This window comes from Jatropha curcas, chromosome 1 (assembly GCF_041381405.1).
Source record: "Jatropha curcas cultivar XTBG-Jc1 chromosome 1, XTBG_Jcur_1.0, whole genome shotgun sequence".
Classification (NCBI taxonomy): Eukaryota; Viridiplantae; Streptophyta; class Magnoliopsida; order Malpighiales; family Euphorbiaceae; genus Jatropha; species Jatropha curcas.
The window spans coordinates 6495019-6515480 of NC_143151.1; the positions used below are offsets into that span (position 1 = coordinate 6495019).

The 20462-nt window shown below is 30.8% G+C and overlaps 2 protein-coding genes across 2 annotated transcripts; both read right to left on the reverse strand.

The window, feature by feature from the left end:
- Positions 1-1645, reverse strand: LOC105637362 (arogenate dehydratase 3). Its single transcript, XM_012220808.4, has one exon. It carries the CDS (start codon positions 1502-1504, stop codon positions 218-220), a length of 1287 nt encoding a protein of 428 aa, XP_012076198.1. The 5' UTR covers positions 1505-1645; the 3' UTR covers positions 1-217.
- Positions 1646-9672: 8027 nt separating this feature from the next.
- On the reverse strand, positions 9673-11176 carry LOC149498894 (uncharacterized). Its single transcript, XM_089718960.1, has 4 exons — positions 10841-11176; positions 10446-10691; positions 10133-10355; positions 9673-10022 (listed from the first exon to the last, which is right to left on the reverse strand). Exons 1-4 carry the CDS (start codon positions 11174-11176, stop codon positions 9673-9675), a joined length of 1155 nt encoding a protein of 384 aa, XP_089575086.1.
- Between the last annotated feature and the right edge of the window lie 9286 nt (positions 11177-20462).

The window sequence follows — 20462 nt, forward strand, 5'->3', positions numbered from 1 at the left end:
TTTACACGTAACACCCAGAACCATTTTTAATTAAAATATTTACCCCAACATATTCATTCATTGTTGAATTCAAAATTCCCACTAAAAATTTAAAAAAAAAATTCCAAAAATAAAAGAGATTAAAAATTAAAATAAATTGCCCTTTCTTTGTGCAAATAACAACACTTCCGGGGGTTTTGTTTTCTTTTTGGAATTTTGTTTTTTATTGGTGGGTTTGCTAATCTCCCCTTGATGGACACCATGGGGTCATGTCCATTGGATAGCTACCCAACACCCTCAAGAAAGATGTGAACTCCTGCACCTCCGCTAAAGCGTTCTGCGCCCTAACTTCCGCCATGGACGCCTCGAAATCAACGTAAAACATGTACTCGAAATGCTTCGCCGTTCCCACATTTGCGTCATCCACCAACCTAATCGGGCGGTTCCGGTGCGGCCGTGACTCGATCTTCGTTAAGCTAATGTTACGGAAAGCAAACGCCGATAGCACCTTGAAAAGCACGCTTGTTCCCTTATCGTGTGCAAACACGATACTCGTCTTGAATGGCCGATCCGTGCGCGGGATTATTGGCTCACGCGCCAACATAACAAACCGTGTAACGTTGCTTGAGTCGTCCTGGATTCCGTCTGCCAGTATCTGTAGTCCATACAGTTCCGCCGCGCGTGCGCTAGCTATGGCCGCTGTGTCACGGAGGTTGTTAGCGGCTATATACTCAGCTGCGCCAGCTGTGTCGTCTACTGCCTCTCGCGCCGCGTGGAGTCCGAGTTTGGTGAGCGTGTGCTCGCATTGTGCGAGTGCTTGAGGATGAGAGATTACTCGAGTAATGTACTCCTTTCGAACGCCGGGAAGGGCAAGAAGACAGTGGTGGACTGGTAATTGAACTTCACCGACGATGTGGAGGCGGTGACGAAGAAGCAAATCGTAGTTTCTATGAATAGATCCGCCTAGAGAATTCTCAACTGGTAAAACTGCTCGATCTGCAATCCATAACTCCACCGCCTGAAAAGCCACCTCGAATTGGTCGCAAGGGATGGCTTCACAGTTAGGATAAGCTTTGCCAGCAGCAGCTTCTGAGTACGCGCCAGGAACTCCCTGATAAGCCACGCGGAGCTGAGAACCATGCATAGGAGCCGGTGAGAGATCAGTAATCGTTAAAGGCTTCATCGGCTTATTATTTGAATCGCCATCAGCTTTTCCTTTGTTGAGAGGGACTAGATTTAAGTCGATAGAAGTCTTATGGCCGTTGACGGCAGCGACATGGTCTGCTCCACCGGCGTTATCTCCTCCGGATTTATCAGTTGGTTGCTCTTGAGCAACGACTTTACTGGCTAAAATAGCGCAAGAACTCTGCCAGTCAGATCGGCTTGCACCGACGCCGTTGGGGAAGTTAACCGAGTCCGGCCTATAGATGGAATGGACGACGAGTTTGTTGGGATTAACTTGGGCGAGTCGGCGGCGAGTCGGTATTAATGACTTGAGAGGGGAGGGAGGTGAAATCGCCTGCATCCTTAATTTTTTTTTTCTTTTTCTGATTTAATCTATTAAAAGAAAGAAGAAAAAAAAAGGAAATATGTTGAAGGGAAAGAAAGAGATGGATTTCAGCTTGGTGTTCTCTATAGAAGGGAACGACAAGCTGAGGAAAGAAAGGTGGGAGTTAAGGGGGTTTTATATGAAGGGAGTGGACAAGTCTTTGGAGGAAGGTGGTTCGGTCAATCTCACACCTACCCCCGCACCCCCTCTCTTCTCTCTCACACAACCATATGTATTATTTAATTTATTGTTATATTTATATGTTTTTTTTATTTGATTGGCTAATTCCAATCCATATTATTTAGAAATGTTATTTACTATTTAGTATTAAATTGAACTGCGGTTGATGAGGAAGAAGGATTCAAATTTTTACCAATTGCAGTAATCTCATTCTGTTTGAATTTGGCATTTCATATTAAGTGTTTTTTTAGAGAATTTTACTAAGATTAAAGAAATTATATGAAATCACTTAGAAAATTTCACCAGTATTAAGTAAATCATATGACATCATTAATATGGTTGATAGTTTAAAATATTCTTTTGAAAAAAGCTAAAAAATTAATTACAATGACTCATGACAACAAGGACATATTTAGAAATAATTGTATAATGTTATTTTGATTTCATTGAAAAATACTTAAATTGGAAAAAAAAAAGAATTATTTGGTAAATGTACACTTAATATGGAATGGAAAGAGTATCAAACAACTTAAAATTAATAAACAATTAAAAATTTAAAAGCTCTCTTTTCTTTTTCCACATGCGGCCATCGATGAGCCTCACCGGTGGTCACCCCTTTCCCTTTTTATTTATTTTTTGCATATAATTCTCATATATGTATATTATCACCCAAATTCTAGTAAGACTTGCTAATATATTGTCAGATCTGTATATCTAGATATTGTCCTCAGATCATCCAATCCTGTCAACAAATTGTAGTAAGACTTGCCAATATCTTAGGATTGTGTTCTCATATTTAGTTCTGAGTTATTATTGTCACCATTATGCTAATTTTGTCTAACGTATTTTGTTATTTAGATAGTTATGCAAAAAGAAGTGTTGATCTCCTTTCTAATGGAAGGAAGAACTTTGAAAGTAATTAGATCGGATTTATGTAGAAAGACATAGGGAATCGAACAGTGGTTATGAATAGCCACTAAGTGGAGCAAACGATCGCCTATGACACAAATATTATACTGTATCAACTCGATTAAATATTTCAAATAAGATTGTTTTTTTTTTATTCTTTGTATAAGTGTTTTATTATTAGACTTCCTATATAAAAATATAGAAACATATTGATTTGTATTCCATATCTATTTACAGTTTGTATTACTCTTAATGAAATTTTTAGTTTGATTTCTTCTTAAAAAACAAACTATTTCTAAGTGTAATGTCAAATCGAACTATTTAAAAATATTGATTTGTATTCCATATCTATTTACAGTTTGTATTACTCTTAATGAAATTTTTAGTTTGATTTCTTCTTAAAAAACAAACTATTTCTAAGTGTAATGTCAAATCGAACTATTTAAAAATCTAATGTTTTCATGCTATTGAGAGAGAAAGAATGTTAAACTAAAACTATAAACTTAGTTGATTTAAATGCAATACTTAGGAGAAGAATAAATAATAATTTTTATTTTATTGAAATCACCAAATAAAGTGGTTATCCTAATTGAGGAAGGTACAAATTTATTTCTAATCATTGATCGTAATTTTAAAAGATAAGTATTTATCTTTCTTTCTAATAAATTTCTACATGTTATGATGAAAAAATTAAATCTTTCAAAATTAATTCTTAATACAATTTTAATTGATTATTTAAAAATTAAATATTGAGATTGTATTCATATTGCAAACGATGGATATATCATGTTTATATAAACATTGAAAGTTCCAACTTCATTTATCATTCTAATCTCATTAGTCAATCATGTGAAATGTTCATGGAGGATTTCATGTGTTAGGCATCAGCTTTGATACCAGTTTTTGGGCATCAGATTTGATACCACTCATTGGGCCTTTTCAACCAATTAAGAGAAAATTAACGCAGCGGAATAATAGAAATGAGACACATAGAAATTTACGTGGTTCACCCTCAACTGTTTAGGGCTACGTCCACGGGACAAACTCCGAATAATTCTTCCACTATTAAAAAATAGTAGGTACACAAAGAGAGTAATACAAAAATAGTGGCACACAAAGTGTTTTCCAAAACACCCCAAAATAATTTTCTCACTATTTTTCTCTCCCCTGGTTTTAGGAAATCCTTCCTAAAACTAGATAACTCTCTCTTTACATTTTTTTTTTCTTCTTCTTCTACTGTGTGTTTTGTTGAGATGCATTTGTCTCTATTTATAGGCAGGTTACGAGAGAGCCGTGTATAACTCATTCACAGCTCTCCGTTTTGTCAAAAGAATTGCCTGCAATTCAAAGAACACGTTTTCCTTCTTTTTTTTTCCTTTTCAAACTGTGTGGGTCCCACTTGAGTGGGCACCGCCACAACAAATCTCCCCCTGCACACTCAAGTGGGGACGTTAGCCATCATCATTCCTGCAGCTAACCGACAGTATTCAAACTTCTCCTTTGAAAGAATCTTCGTCAACATAACTGATCAATTTTCTTCTGTATGGATCTTCTCAAGCTGTAACAGCTTCATCTCCAGTACATCCCTGATCTAACATCAATGTGTTTTGATCTTCAATGGAAGGAGGAATTCTTTCCAAGGTGAATTGTGCTTTCACTGTCACAAAATATCTGATATCGTTCTTGATGAATTCCAAGTTCATTCAAGAATTTCTTCATCCACAGAAACTCCTTTCACGCTTCAGAAATCTTGATTGCCACAACACGGCTCCCCCTGCAAATGTGATTGGATATCTTGAAAATCCATTTCACTGCAGTCCAATGTTCCTTTCCAGTATTTGAAAGAAACTTACTCACTACTCCAACTGAGTGAACAATATCTGGCCGTGTACAAACCATGGCATACATCAAGCCAACTGCTGAAGCATAGGGAATCTTTTCCATTGCTTCCTTCTCTCTATCCGTCGAAGGACACTGTTTAGAACTCAATTTAAAGTGATTAGTAAGAGGACAACTAACCGCTTTAGCATTTTTCATTCTAAACATTTAAAGTACTTTCTCAATGTACTCCTATAACAGCCATAATTTCTTGGCTCTTCGATCTTCATGCTAAGAATTTGCTTTGCTGATCCCAAGTATTTCAAAGCAAAAGACTTACTTAGCTATTTCTTCAAGCTAGAATTCTGACCAACAATCAACATATCAACCACATAGAGCAAAAACAATGTAGCCATCATCAGAGAATAGAAACACAATGATCTAAAGTAGTCTTTCTGTAGCCTTGCTCCCCACAACAGACTCAAACTTCTTGTACCACTGTCTCAGTGCCTGCTTCAAGCCGTACAGGCTCTTCTTTAGTTTGCAAACATAATCCTCTTTTTCTACAAAACCCTCTAGCTGCTCCATGTATATTTCTTCTTCCAAATCTCCATTTAGGAAGGTAGTCTTTCCATCCATTTGCTCGATTTCCAGATCAAAATTGGCGGCCGTTCCGAGCACTATCCGAATGGATGCCATTTCACAACTAGTGAAAAGATCAAAATCAATACCTTTTCTTTGATTGAATCCTTTCACAACCAGTCTAGCTTTTAATCGTGGTTGGGAGCTGTGTTCTTCCTGCTTGATCCTGAACACCCACTTGTTCTTCAAAGCTTTCTTGCCTTTAGGCAACTTCAATAGCTCAAATGTTTCATCCTCATGCAAGGACTTCATTTCATCTTGCATGGCTTCAATCCAGTTCCTCTTGTGTTCATTTTCCATAGATTCTTCAAAGTTTTCAGGTTCTCCCCCGTCAGTCGTTAGTACATACTCATTGACTGGATATCTAGTAGATGGTTGTCAGATTCTACTAGATCTTCTTAATGTTTGAGAACCTTCCGGTGCTGGTGGTTGAACATGAACACCATAATCTTCATCTGGTTCATTCTCATTAGGAACTTCTGGATTTTCTAACTCTGGCACTTGTTCTTGTGGAACATTTTCTTCATTTCCAATTCTTCTGCGTTCTATTGGAGGGACTTTCTATATGTCTGTTGAGTCTTCATCAGATCTATTGGCACTCTGCTTCAATATCTTCAATAGTTTGATCTTCAACAAATACAACATCACGATTTCTTATAATCGTCTTCTGGATTGGGTCATAAAACCTATAGCCACATTGGTCTTGGCCATAGCTAATGAATACACACTGTCTAGTCTTGACATCAAGCTTCGACCATTCATCCTTCGGGACATGTACGGAGTCTTTGCAACCAAACATTCGCAAATGATCATAGGAAACATCCTTTCCTAACCATACTCTCTCTGGAGTATGATACTGTAGAGGGAAACAGAGTGAACGGCGAACTGCTGTGAGTAACGCTTCACCCCAAAATCTCTTAGATAACTTTGCATGTGAGAGTACACATCTGACTCTCTCCATCAAAGTTCTGTTCATCCTCTCAGCCAAATTGTTCAGTTGCGACGTCTTGGGAGGTGTCGTTTGATGTCGAATGCCATGCTCTTTGCAGAAAGCATCAAATGTCCCAGTGTATTCTCCACCATCATCTGTCATGATACACTTCAGCTTCTTGCCTGTCTATCTCTCAACCAGGTTTAGAAGACTTCAATGTGTATACCCTGGTCTTCCTAGAATGGTCATCGATAAATATCACAAAATATCGATTTCCACCATATGACATCGTCAATGGTCCACACAAATCTGAATGAATCAGATTTAATACATTCTTCATTCTAGAAGGAGGGGTAATCTTGAAAGCTACTCTGTTTTGCTTTCCTGCCATACAATCAGGACACTTGTCTAGGTGAACTTCATCCAATCCAGGTAGTACATTCTTTCTTGCCAGAGTTTTCTTACTCATGTGGCGTAGTCGTTTATGCCAGAATTCAATTGTACTGTCATTCTCCACTACACTCAAAGTGTCTTGGGAGAGTGCATCATGTACAGCTTTCGGTCTTTAGCTACCATAAATGAACCTTTTGTGAGCTTCCACTGACCATTTCTGAAGGTGCTACAGAAACCTTCATCATCAAATCCGCCAATCGAGATTTGGACGCATGCTCCAAAGCCCATTCCTCATCAATCTTCTCTTCCGGTTTAGTTGAACTAAACATGGGCAAACGCATTTTGATTACCATAAGGAGATCTCTCATTTCTTCATATATGGTAATTCCCGTCATTTAGACTGATCATTTTGCTTGTCCATTTTGACTTGCGCAGAAAATCATCACCAACATAAACTGTATACGTGAATAGTGACCATGAATAGTAACAGTATACTCGAATAATAACTGTATGCATGAATAGTAACTGTACACGTGAATAGTACTATGCATGAATAGTGCTGGGCTTACTTGCCACGGACTCAGCAACAGTAAAGCCAGCCAATAGTACTGTTCATCATCAACTTTGAGTTACTATTTTACTATTCATCACTAAGTCGATTCTGCAACGTCTTTCCGAGCGGACAGCACCAATGGACTCGTCGTAATTTTCTTTTCGTCGTGATATATTTATTTTCAAAATATATCCACAGATCCAGTAGGGCTATCTGACCGGCTGGACCTGCCGAAACCTTCGGCTCTGATACCACTTGTTAGGCATCAGCTCTGATACCACTCATTGGGCCTTTTCAACCAATTAAGAGAAAATTAACACAGCAGAATAATAGAAATGGGACACACAGAAATTTACATAGTTCACCCCCAACTGTTTAGGGCTACATCCACGGGACAAACTCTGAATAATTCTTTCACTATTAAAACATAGTAGGTACACAAAGAGAGTGATACAAAAATAGTGGCACACAAAGTGTTTTCCAAAACACCCCAAAAAAATTTCCTCACTATTTTTCTCTCCCCTAGTTTTAGGAAATTCTTCCTAAAACTAGATAACTCTCTCTCTACATTTTTTTTCTTCTTCTTCTGCTGTGTTTTGTTGAGATGCATCTGCCTCTATTTATAGGCAGGTTACGAGAGATCCATGTATAACTCATTCACGGCTCTCCGTTTTGTCAAAAGAATTGCCTGCAATTCAAAGAACACGTTTTCCTTTCAAACGTGTGGGTCCCACTTGAGTGGGCCCCGCCACAACATCATGTAGCATTTTCTCATTAAGGAAAAAATTTGATCCTTCTTTGTTAGTGATTTATCATCACAAATCCAAATTAAAGTATTTTCTCTTATTACAACTTGATTTAAAAACTTATGCATTTATTGTTTAACTTGAAATATTTGAATATTAATAGCAAATTTTAATAAGTTCAGTTTTTGCATGGATGCTGCGTTTTACCCTCTATAACTCTCGACATCCGTTATATATATATATATATAATGTCCTATATGAACTAGAAGTCTGTTTTTTTAATTATTGTGAACTCTATCTTCTTAATTTGTGTAGGATTCTATTAGGGTTCCACTTAATTATACATAATGCGGCTTCTCATCAATAATAAACGCTCTGTATTCTCTGATTGTTCTCTCTATTTTTCCTTTATTTCTCTCTCTAGTTTTACGTTATTTTATCACCCATTTATTATTTTATAACACGCTATCAGTATGATTTCACTCTACCGCTCTAATTTTATTCTGTGGCTCTTTTGATCAGATCACTTAAAGAATGGATGACTTGTGAGATTTGTGTATTCAAGTTTGTTCACGATCGACAGGTATTTCTACATAATTTTTTTCGGTAAATATATTTTTAGATCTAAATTATAAACATTTGCTAGATATTGGATTTTTATATTTAATTGATGATAGTATATAATTATAATATTAAATCAATATGATATACAGTTAATTTTTATAATAAATATATATATTTCTGAATCTCTAGATTTTCACTCTTCATAAAGCGTGATATTAAAAAAAAAAAAAAAAAATCTATTGTGACTTTGTACCCAGCACTTGTTTTGATTCTTGAATACATAAATTTAAGCCATGGATTACTTTTTTTTTTTTAATTAAGTACCATTAATCTATTATTATTTTTTACCTTTGGACTGCTACAAATAATTTATTATGGTATTTAACAATTATATACATATGATATTAAATTAGTCAATTACTTATTAATATCCATCTTGAATAGATGAAGCAAATCAGTTTTTTTTTTTTTTTTTTTTTAAGTTAAAAAAAAAAAAAGTGATTATCGGGTTTCACAGGCTGTAGAGATAGCCATGATGTTACACGTCATATTACTTGGTTTTTATCTTTATATTATGAGCATCTATCCTCAAAGAAGCTTTTATTATAATTGAACCTTTTAAATTCTTTATTATCATCTTATATCTAATATAATTATTTCATTCTTTTTATATAATACCTTTTATTCTGTCAAATTTTATAAAATTTGAAAGTAATGACTCTTAATATTATGGGCAAAACTCGTCTGTCATTGACATTAGATCTTGAAATATATTTGGTTGTTGTGAATCTTGGAAATCAAGAATTAAATCAAAATAATACAAAGGTAATAATTTTCCTTAATTGAATATTTGATAATTAATATTCACTTGTTTTTTGGAATAGTTTGAAAGAAAGGTACAATTACTCAAGGCTCATCAATGAATATGGATGTCTTTATCATTGCAAGGCTCGTAAAACTGTAAGTTATTTTAATTTTGCAATATTAAGGTTATTGCTTTATTATTACAATTATCATTATGTTGGCGTATATTATTTATGTGCTGCATATTTTGAGAATTGATTGATTTATTTATTAAATATGATTAAGAAATTTGTTGTTATTATGTTCAAAACCTATATTTAGCTCTCGATCTAGAATTGTCAAAAATACATATACCTCGAATATGCTCATGAAGTAGCAATATCGAGAGAAAAGATTGTAAGATATATTTTGGATTTTTCATATCATTTATCATTGAGCAAAATAAAGATATCTTGATAAACATCATGAGCCCACCCAATTAGGTTAGCACTTAATTAAATTATGCCATGATTAGATTTAATTAGTTAAAACCATATTTAAGTTAGCTTTTAATTAAAAGCCAAATATCATTTTTTTTTTTTTTGAAAGAGTAAAAAATCTTCATTCACTCAAGGAAAAAATTCCGAAGACAATAAGGGACTCGGTCCCAAATCTGTGTACGAGCAAAACGATAAGACGCTCTAGCAAGAGTATGAGCGTTAATATTCGCTTGCCTACGTAACCAAATGATCTTAATATCAGGTCTAGTATCTAGAATGAACTTACAATCGAACATAACAATACCGAAATAAGATAAATCTAATACTTTAGACTTTAAAGCATGAAAAACTAAAAGAGAATCCAGGTAAATAAATCCATAACCATCCCAAAAGTCACGGATATGGACTAGACAAGCACGAAGAGCAACAGCTTCAATAATGGAAGGATCACCGCCGCCATCATAGTATCCTGAAACTACTTGAAGGAAATGACCATCTCATCTTCAAAAACAAACCCATAACCAGCAAGTCCCACGTCTTGGAAAATGGCCCCATCCACATGCACATGCCATGAAGAGTTAATACCTGTAGTGATGTTTTGAGCACTAGGAGGTGACCAAGGGCCATTCAGTTGGTCCACTTGTGATTTTGCTATTAACCAATCATCATAAAACTTGCATGCCTTTGAGTGGGTCACGTTAGGAGGAATAAAATTTTGTTTCCATATGCCTTGATTTCTTGCTGACCAAATAGACCAAGCAAGAATAGAAAAAACACCCCATTTTTCTTTGTTTGTTCTTTCCAGTACCTGCATAAAAGTATCAACAAAATTATGATTAGTTAAGAACTCTTGGAAGCCCGCCACCCTCCAAACTCCTTTGGCTTGCTGACACGTCACAAGGGCATGGTCAATATCTTCTTCATCTCCACAAAAAGAGCATCTCATATCAATATTAACTCCCCTCCTACTCAGCCTTTCTTTAGAAGGAAGAATACCCCTCAAAGATCTCCACATAAAGTCTTTAACTTTTGGGGGGACATTTAAGTTCCATAAGGATTTCCACCACACTCCTCCCACATGATCAATCCCCCTGCCCACTACCCTCAAAGCCACATCATAGCCACTATTGATTGAATAATACCCCTTTTATCAAAATGCCAAGTAATATGATCCTGCCTATTAAACAAGCTTAGTAGGATTTTTAGAATTGATTCAACGTCCCTCAGGTGGAAAAGCAAAAGAAGCTTCTCAATGTCCAAGACTCTTTGTCCGTTTTTAATAAGTGCACATACTCTCAAATTTTCATCAATAAACCCAAATTCATTATTCACAAAAAAATTCTCATCTCTTGGCAACCAAGAGTCTGTCGCTATCCTGATGTCCTCACCATTACCTACTCTCCATCTAAACCCACATTTTAACAGTCCTTGAGTAGACACAATACTCTTCCAAATAAAACTAGGACTTCTCCTTAGTTGAGCCTCTAGAAAATTCCCCTGAGGAAAATATTTAGCTTTGAAAATCTTATAAAAAAGAGTAGTGTTTTGGGTAAGCAACCTCCAACCTTGTTTCCCAAGCATAGCCAAATTAAAACTATGGAGATCTTTAAAACCCATCCCCCATGCCATCTTTTTCCCACACATCTTATCCCAAGACAACCAGTGGAGACTTCTAATTACATGATTAGGTTTGAACATCTAATTACATGCTTGGGTCTTAATACATAGACACACATTTTAGGATTTTAACTTAGACACATGCCTTGCTTTTGATATTGAAACCTAGACCTTAGCTTTTGAAAGTACGCTTTATGCTTCATGATTCCATGCTTGCAATTCTACCTCTTTTAACATGTATGCCCTTAAAGTAAGACTGTCCCTTAGCTTTTGTTATGGCATGAATATTGTATTGATAATGAGTTACATGTTGTTAAGACTTGCATGTTGCTTCTATGATGAAATGTATATGTTTCCTTGATGAAAATTGCATGTTCTTGAGATTTGCATGCTTTTACTTTTTTCTTCTCAAACTTTTGGCAACTGAAGTCACATTTTCTCAAACTTCGCGACTAAATCCATTTTTTTTCAAAGTAGTAACTAAAACTACTTTTTTTTTTAAAAAAAAAATTGGTGGCTAAAGTCACTTTTTAATCAAATTGGCGACTAAAGTCACTCCTCTCAATCAAATGACATTGTTTCTTTCAAAATGGCGACTAAAGACAAAAACACACTTTTTCTAAATCTAGAACTCCTCATTTCACAATAAAAAAAATTATTTGGTTCTGATTTTTATTCAACGGGATAAGTCGGTAGACTCGATTATTAAACTTGAGTAGCGAACCAAATTCATAAACTCCTTCTTCCCTCTTTTTTTCTTTTCTTTCTGATTTGCGTTGTGTACTTTATGTGCTTGGATGTGAGATGATAGGTGTTATTTTTATAGTATTTTTAATATAGTTTTTATTAGGATTTTTAGTATTTTTAATTACTTTAGTTAGTTTTTATTAGTTTTATTTATGTTTTTCAATAAAGCTTCCTTAAATCATATTTCACTTGATCTTGAGGAATTTTGCAAGATTTTTATAGGAAACTAGCCAAAAATGCAAGAGAAGATCAATTGTCAAAGACTTCTAGCAAGTAGCACCCCCAGGGCGTGCTACCCAGCACCGCAGAGTTCAACTTGGGCCGAAATTTCATATTAAGCCAGTGCCGCCCACATGAAGATATTGTGGGACGTATCTTATTAAAGCTAACATCCTATTTAGACGCTGGGAGAGTCCTAATTGGAAAGAAATACAAAGTCTAATCTCCAAAGAATTCTTACTCAATAGAGATTCACTTTTCTAAACGAACACGAAAATATTCCAGAAAGTCTATATAAAGAGAGACTAGCCATGATCGGTGGGCTAATCCATTCATTGTATATTCTATCTCTTATTCCATTTTTTTTCTACATAATTTTCTCTCTCTTTAAGACTTCAGTATTCCATTTGGTGTCAAGATTCAAGGAAGCCGCTCAGGCCAATCGTTAATTAGTTTTTATTTCTAAACTCTCTTCTTGTTTTATTTTCAATATTCATGTTGATTATGAGAATATTTTCAAGTTTATTTGGGTTTAATTTATTTACTATGTCGAGCTAAATTTATATACTAGGGATTTGATGTAGTTTAATTTCGATTCCAATTTATAATATTAGATTTGTTTTTCCTTGTTCATGATATAATTTATTATTGAACTTAATGCTTTCAGGCAGATTTTCTCCATTAGATTGATTTATTTCATTAATCACTATAGGGAGAATGGTTTTTGATATGAAAAATGTAATAAATTACATGAGAATAATAACTTGATGCGGAAGCTATATGGTTTGATTCATAGGGGGTTTTCATAAATTAACGACATAAGGTTATGAATTCACAAAAAAAAAAAAAAAAAAAAAAAAAAAAAAAAACCGATAAAACTTAATGATTTAATTCATGTTTGATTGCGCTATTGGAAGATAGATAATTAGACCGGGTTAAAATAGCTAACAATACATCGGGAGAGCTTGTAATGATTTTAGGGTTGTTTTCTCTACTTAAACAATTAAAGTTGATTATCAAACTAATAAAATAAATTGGATAGAATTAAGTGAAATCAAAATCTATAGTAGCTTTTAATCCTTGACTTCTTTTTATCAAATTGTCTTGCTTAATTTCTTTTTATTCTCTTTTTTTTCTTTTATTTGTAGAATTATTTTCTTTATTGTCGTTTAAATAATAGTAGGTTAATACAATTTTGATACTTGATATACAATCCTTGTGGGAATGATACTCTACTCATTCTTTATTACTTATTGCGATTTCGTACACTTGCGAAAAAGTTTGTCATGAGATGTGTGGTTGTCCTAGAATCTCCAGAAAGTGGCTAGAGGCAATATTCCTTTCCTTACTTTTGTTATGCCTTCTTTGTGTTGATTTTCATGTTTCCTTTGTTGCTTTCTTTGCCTTTAATTTGGAAAAATGTATGATCATCCTAGAATTTCGGAAGGGTTAGAGGTGGCATTCCTTTTATAATTTATTTATTCATTGCTTTGTTTACTACATTCTCTACTTACTTTATTTTTCTTGATGGGAGATGTGTAGTCATTCCAAAACCCCTAAAAGAGGGCTAGAGGTGACACTACCTTTTATTTGATTATCTTTTTTCACTTTATTATCGCTTTCCTTTTGTGCTTTTTTTTACTTGCCTTATAGTATTACCTCGCACATTCTCATATAAAAAATGTTTTACATTTGACAAAATATTAATATTTAGGCCAATCACTTGATTGTTTTAACCAAAAACCTAGTCACTGAATCTTATTTGATTTTGATGATTAGTGCATTTTATCCGTTTTGTACCAATGTCTAGAGTAAATATCAGAGTTTTTGTTAGATTTTTTCCCTTCAACTATAAGTGGCGACCATTTTCAGAGAAAGGAATAAGATTATATAGGGTCTTACACCATGAACTCAATTCAAAATGAACGTTCCGATTCTATACATTTAATGGATTGGACTAGGCGCTTGGGTCTGGCTTCACAATCTTTCATTATATGAAATTATATTTAGAATCAATTCTTAAATGAAAATTTATTTGTCTTTACTTCTTATAATACCCTTCATATAATAACTAATTAATATAAATAACAAATACCAATTTATTATATACAATAAAATAACCTGTTGTTTTTATTAATTAATTATATAAGTATTAACATTCATCATAATAATTATTTTAATTGTTAAAAGTTGATTTAAGTAATTAATTTGAAAGGTTGTTACTATTGTCAATTGCATTTGAAAATAACTATTGATAATCAATTTTTATAGTTTCATAGAAACATTATTATAAGATTTTTTTTAAAAAAATAACATTATTAAATAGTTTGGAATTTAAAAAATAAAAAGAAAAAAAATAATTATTACCAGATTTCAAAAAAGTTATAAAAAGGAAAAAAAGTAAAAATATAAATTTAGTTATTACCAGAAAAGTGAAAATATAATGTTAGTTATTGCAAGATTTTTAAAAATATGTTAGTACGAATTTTCCAAAAATAAAAAAAAATAAATAGGAAAAAAAGTAAAAATATAAAGTTAGTTATTATCAGATTTCAAAAAAAAAAATGACGTTAGTAGGAATTTTAAAAAAAAAAAAAACGTTAGGAACTTTTCACGACAAAAAAAAAAAACAAAGAGGAAAAAAAAGAGTAAAAATAATTGAGTTTACAGTGGAGGGTAATCTGTCAATTAAAATTTCAATATTTTAATTTTGTGAAATTCATTTGAAAATTTCATCAATTTTAATAGAATTTGAGTAATGCATACCAAATTCCATAGAATTCAATTCATGGAATTCAAATCTGTATTTTTTTTTTTTTCATTTCAAACACAAAACTTTGGATTTCCAAATGAATTCTATAAATTTTGTGGAACTCATTTGTTTCAAACGGGTTATTAACATTTAAGATGTCTAACACGAGAAATATTAGAAATAAATTTTTTATTAATGAAAGTCAGGTGAATTTCTATTCATGTGATCCAAACAATCTATCTATAATCTATAAACTTTCTATCAAGTTTATTGATCGACAAAATATCAATAAGGATTTTAATTTTGTTGGTTGAAAAATAATGCTCATCTAATTTTGATCAGTTATATTAATTTTATATTTAAATTTAAATTCTATTGAATAAATTGAGGAATTATATAATATACTATATAAGATATATATAATAAATATAGTAAGAATATATTATATATTAAATATATATCTTTAGCCAATTTTATTAATCTTGAGTTTATGTATTATATTGTGTTTTATATCCGTTTTTACTACTTATAAAAAAAGTTATTAAACAATGTAACATGCATTCAATGAAGCTAAGAGGAATTTTATTCCTTCATCGATTTTCAAACTAATTGTCAATTGAAATCAGCAAAATTAGAATAATAAATTAATATGTTGGATTTTCATTTTCAATTCTTTTGACACATCGAAAAAATTTTCACTTCATTTCTCTTTCTTCATATATTTTAGGAATTTTCAAATTTTAGGAATGGGAAATGTATTTCTAATCTTGTATTTTCTTGTAGTGCAAATATCCCTTTGATATTTTTGTCACACTTTTTTATTTTAAAAAAAATACCTCCAAAATAAGTCTAAAAGTAAAAGTAAATTCTAATTGCGTTTATCTAAAAAACATAAAATAAAATTAAAAACTGAAAAAAATGCCATATATTTTAATTGGTTCATCACTTTAAGATATATGTTATGTGAGTAAGCTTCTTTAAGGACATCGCATTGATATCTGTAAAAGTGTGAAAAATATCGAAAATATATGTCAATCACATGCACAAATTTTAAATATTCGTATAGGGATCACTCTCATGATAAATTATAATTGAAGATTGAAGAAAAGACAATAATTAGGTTAATTAAATTTAAATTGTTGTAACAAAATTTAAATTGATCGATAAGTATTATAATATTACGAAAATTTGGTTATCAAATTATAATAATATTTTATTATTATAAATATGTTATTTCTTTAATATATTATTTAATTATTTAATTTTCCGTAAATTATTTTTTTTATTTAGTGAACGCTTTAAACTTTTAATAATATAAATTGTCTCTAATATTATAATTTATAATAAAAAATTATCTATAAATTAAATTATATTTACTTGCAATATGTAAAAATCAACGAGTACAAATAACATTCAACACAAATATAATAAAACTAGTGTATATAAAAATATTCAATCTTATTGAAAAATTTTCCAAATATGAAAGGGAAAAAAAGTTATCATGGTCGGTAAATAGTTGAAAACTTTTTCCGTCCCTTTTTTAATTTTTAATTTTTCATATATTACCTACTCTTTTTTTCCTCTGATCGATTTGGAACTCATGCAGTTTCACACACACGCGGCAAAAATTATTATTATTTTTTTTAGTATAAAAATTATTTGTTTGTAATTTTTTTTTTTTTTTTTTTTGTTATTCTGCCAAACAAATTCACGCAGTGAGCAGAGCCGAAGAATACTGACACACGATACAATTTTTAGATAAATATGAAATTTAAAATTTTAAAATAAGTAAAATTCAATCTAGAATCTCCGAGATAAAAATAAAGCAAACACAATTTAATAACATATTTTATTACAATATTGAGTTTAAGAAGTATTTATAATATAATATCAATACATCAAAATAAAAAATAATAATTAATAAATCCATCCTATTACAAATTCAAATTAGTTAATTTTTTTCAAGAATCAAATTAGTTAATGTTGAAAACGGACAAAATCAGTTATTTCGATAGTTGTTAATTGTTTTAGTAACATTTAGCTTTTAGTTGTTTGAATAACTTTGCATGAAAAAACTAAAAGTCAAATGTTATATGAGTAAACTTTTCATACAATATTATCTAAATCTCTAAAACTACTTCAAATGTTATGTTTCCGAACATTTTGACTGGTTAAAAAGCTAAATGTTATTCAAAGAGTTCTTGCCTAATTTTGAAAAATTATCTAGTAATTAAATATCGACTTAATTAGTATATATATTACCTATTTTTATTATATAACTCATTTTCATTCTGATAATATTAGAAATAAATCAAACATAAAAGTACAAAATGTAAAATGGCTTTTCTGAGGAAGAAAATATAAGGAAGCTAATTAAATTCAATAAAAAGTGGAGTCTCTCACATAATATATATATATATATATATATATATATATATATATATATATATATATATATATATTTTAATTCATCAGCTATTTTTGTAGAGCAAAATAACACTGTGGATTGTATAATAAGGATAACTCTTTTTTTGGTTCACCAAATTGATGAAAATAAATGTAATTGAAAGGATTTAAATTAAATACCTCTCACTTTTTATATAAATGAAAAGACCAATAAAATCATGAATCTCACTTTTTATATAAATGAAAAGACCAATAAAATCATGAATCGATCGGCAAAGTGGAGTACCTCTCACATAATGTTTAAACTTGAATGTCACAAATTATTAATTAAAAGAATATATGTAGCAAAGTGTTAGCATCCATTTAATTTGGCCCATTTGCTGATATCATAAAAGTTGCACATCTAGATAATATTTGACCTGACCATAAGCTTCAGAAGCTTCTCATTTCCAACAACTTAAGAAAATAAATATATACATATTAAACAATAAAAAAAAAATAACATTGACAATTGGGTTTGATCTCTTTTATTTTATTTTTTATTTTTTATTTTTTATTTTTACGTAAATATTGCAAATAGTTCCCTATAATTCAACCTTGATGAGTGCTCACAAGTTGTTTTAGGTTTGGATTACTTTACACGACATGTAGTGAGAGAAGTAGGTGAGGAATTTTTAGAGATTAATTTTGCTTCTCAACTACCACTTTCTTTTGCTTCAATTTCGTAAAAATAGTAATAATAAAACATAAAGTCTAAAAAAATTACAATAATCACGTTTAACATGTTCACGTATACACGTATACACGTGTGCATTTTTTTTGTAATTATAAACATATTGTACGCGTCGTCAGAAACTGGAAAGAGCCTCCAGTGACATACACGTAGAGGACTGGGTGTGGTCTAACAATTTGATTTTGTGTAAGCGACAACGTCAATGTTGACCAATTGTTAAACTACGCTTTTCTTTGCAAATTGCAAGGGAAAAGCCATCTCTTTTGTAAAGCATAATTTTATTTATTTTTTAATTAATTAAATCTAATTGAATTACATATTTATTGCATCAAATTGCTGAATTAACTTTTATATTAATCTTGCTGAAGTAAATGGAAATAAAAATCAAATTAATGGTCGGATTTTTTAGGCAAAATGTACCATTAATCGAGTTTAACTGAAAAATCCATTCAATCAATAAAAGAACGTAATTAAAAGTATGCATATAGTTGGATTAATTTGGTTAATATGGTTAGATTCGTTTAATTTGCTTTGACTAATTTAGTTAATATATTTAAATTCAGTTTTAACTGAATCATAACCGATTATCAAATAAATTCAAATTTACCAATCAAACTGAAAATCAATCTTTAATTTAAAGAAATAAATCGGTTGATTTAGTCAAATTCATCGAATTGTTGGATCAATCCTACTCAATTTAACTCAACTCTACTTATTTACAGTGTTATATATATATATATATATATATATATATATATATATATGGTGTCCTTTAAGTAATGCTATAGATATCCGGCACATAAAGACATAGTCTAATAATAATTAATTTGACTATAAATACAAATTCGAACCTCCTTTCTCCAATGCTCAAAATAAAAATACTATCGATTATCCAAGAAGCTAAAGCTATGATCTTGCAAAAGAGTTGTTTATTCTCGTCTCTGCCAAGTAGGGTTTCTTAAATAGTAGTCATTTAGCGTAAAATATTATTCCTTTTAGTTCTAAACTTCTAAAGTATAATTAATTAATTATTAAACACCTCAGACATTTAAATACTAATTGTTACAGATTTTTTGAATTAATTTTTGTCCATAAACAATTACAAATTAATATACAAGATTACTATTTATGGGTTGTGGCTCAATTGATAACACATGTTGGACATGTGGAAAGAGCTATCGTGTTCAATTCTCACTATATACACCTTCTAGAGAAAGGCAAATAATTTTAATTATGACTAAATTTCGAATCAAATTAATTGATCCATGATAATAAAGTCCGGATACCACAATTGCTAATCTAATGTACACTGTAATTAAATGATATTGATAAAGTCATATACATGCATAGATTGAGTAGCCACGAGAAGAACCACCTGACACAAATGCAGACATATCCATCCTTTTGGGTCACTTCAGATATGGATCATAGTTTGAGTTTATTTTTAAATAAACAAATAAAATTTATTTATGGTTACCTAAAAAATAAAAATATGTCATATCTTTTGACTATAAAATTCAACTTATTAAAATATAAATTAACTCAAAGGGTAATAGTCTCAGGCTCTCAGTATATATATGTATACAAACTAGTGCTCGTTAATTTTTACTCATTTAGGTAATATAATTTAATTTTTATATATAAATTTTTACTAATTTTTTGTATAAATTATAATATTATGATCAATTTATATTATTAAAAATTTAAAAGAATTTACAAAAATAATATTTTATGAAATAATAAAATAAAAAATAAAAAATTTTCTCATAGTGATGATTAGTTTAATTTAACTTATTACTATTTGGATTTATATTATAGATAAATAATTATTAATAATTAATATATTAATCATTATTTTATAGCATTGTTTATAATTTTAGTATTTTTTTTTTCTTTTTTACCTTTTACTAAAGTTTATTAATAATTAATTTTATGGTTGCTGGTTTTGAAAAAAAAAAAATTTGCTTTCAATACGTTGTATTTGCTAATATAACGTGTTATATTATATGTTTAATATTTCTTATATAGTATATTATAACCAATCAAAATTAAATTATCTTTATTTTTTCAATCAATAAAATTAAAATTATAAAAAAATATTATATACTTACCATATTTAATATATATCTTATTTTGTATATAACATAATTTTTTAGTTTATTTAATAGAAATTTAGATTTAAATAGAAAATCAATATAACGAATCAAAATTAAATTATCTTTATTTTTTCGACCAATAAAATTAAAATTTTGAAAATTATTATATCCTTACTATATTTACTAGCTATGAACTTAGCCAGTGATCCAAACAAAAACACCAACAAGAGAAAAAGCTAAAGCAATCAAAGCAAACGGGTAGTCCTAGCAAAAAAACCAGATGGCCTGCAATTCCATTTCTTGATCTGCTATATCTCCTTTGTAAATATTGATGTGTGGAAGAAG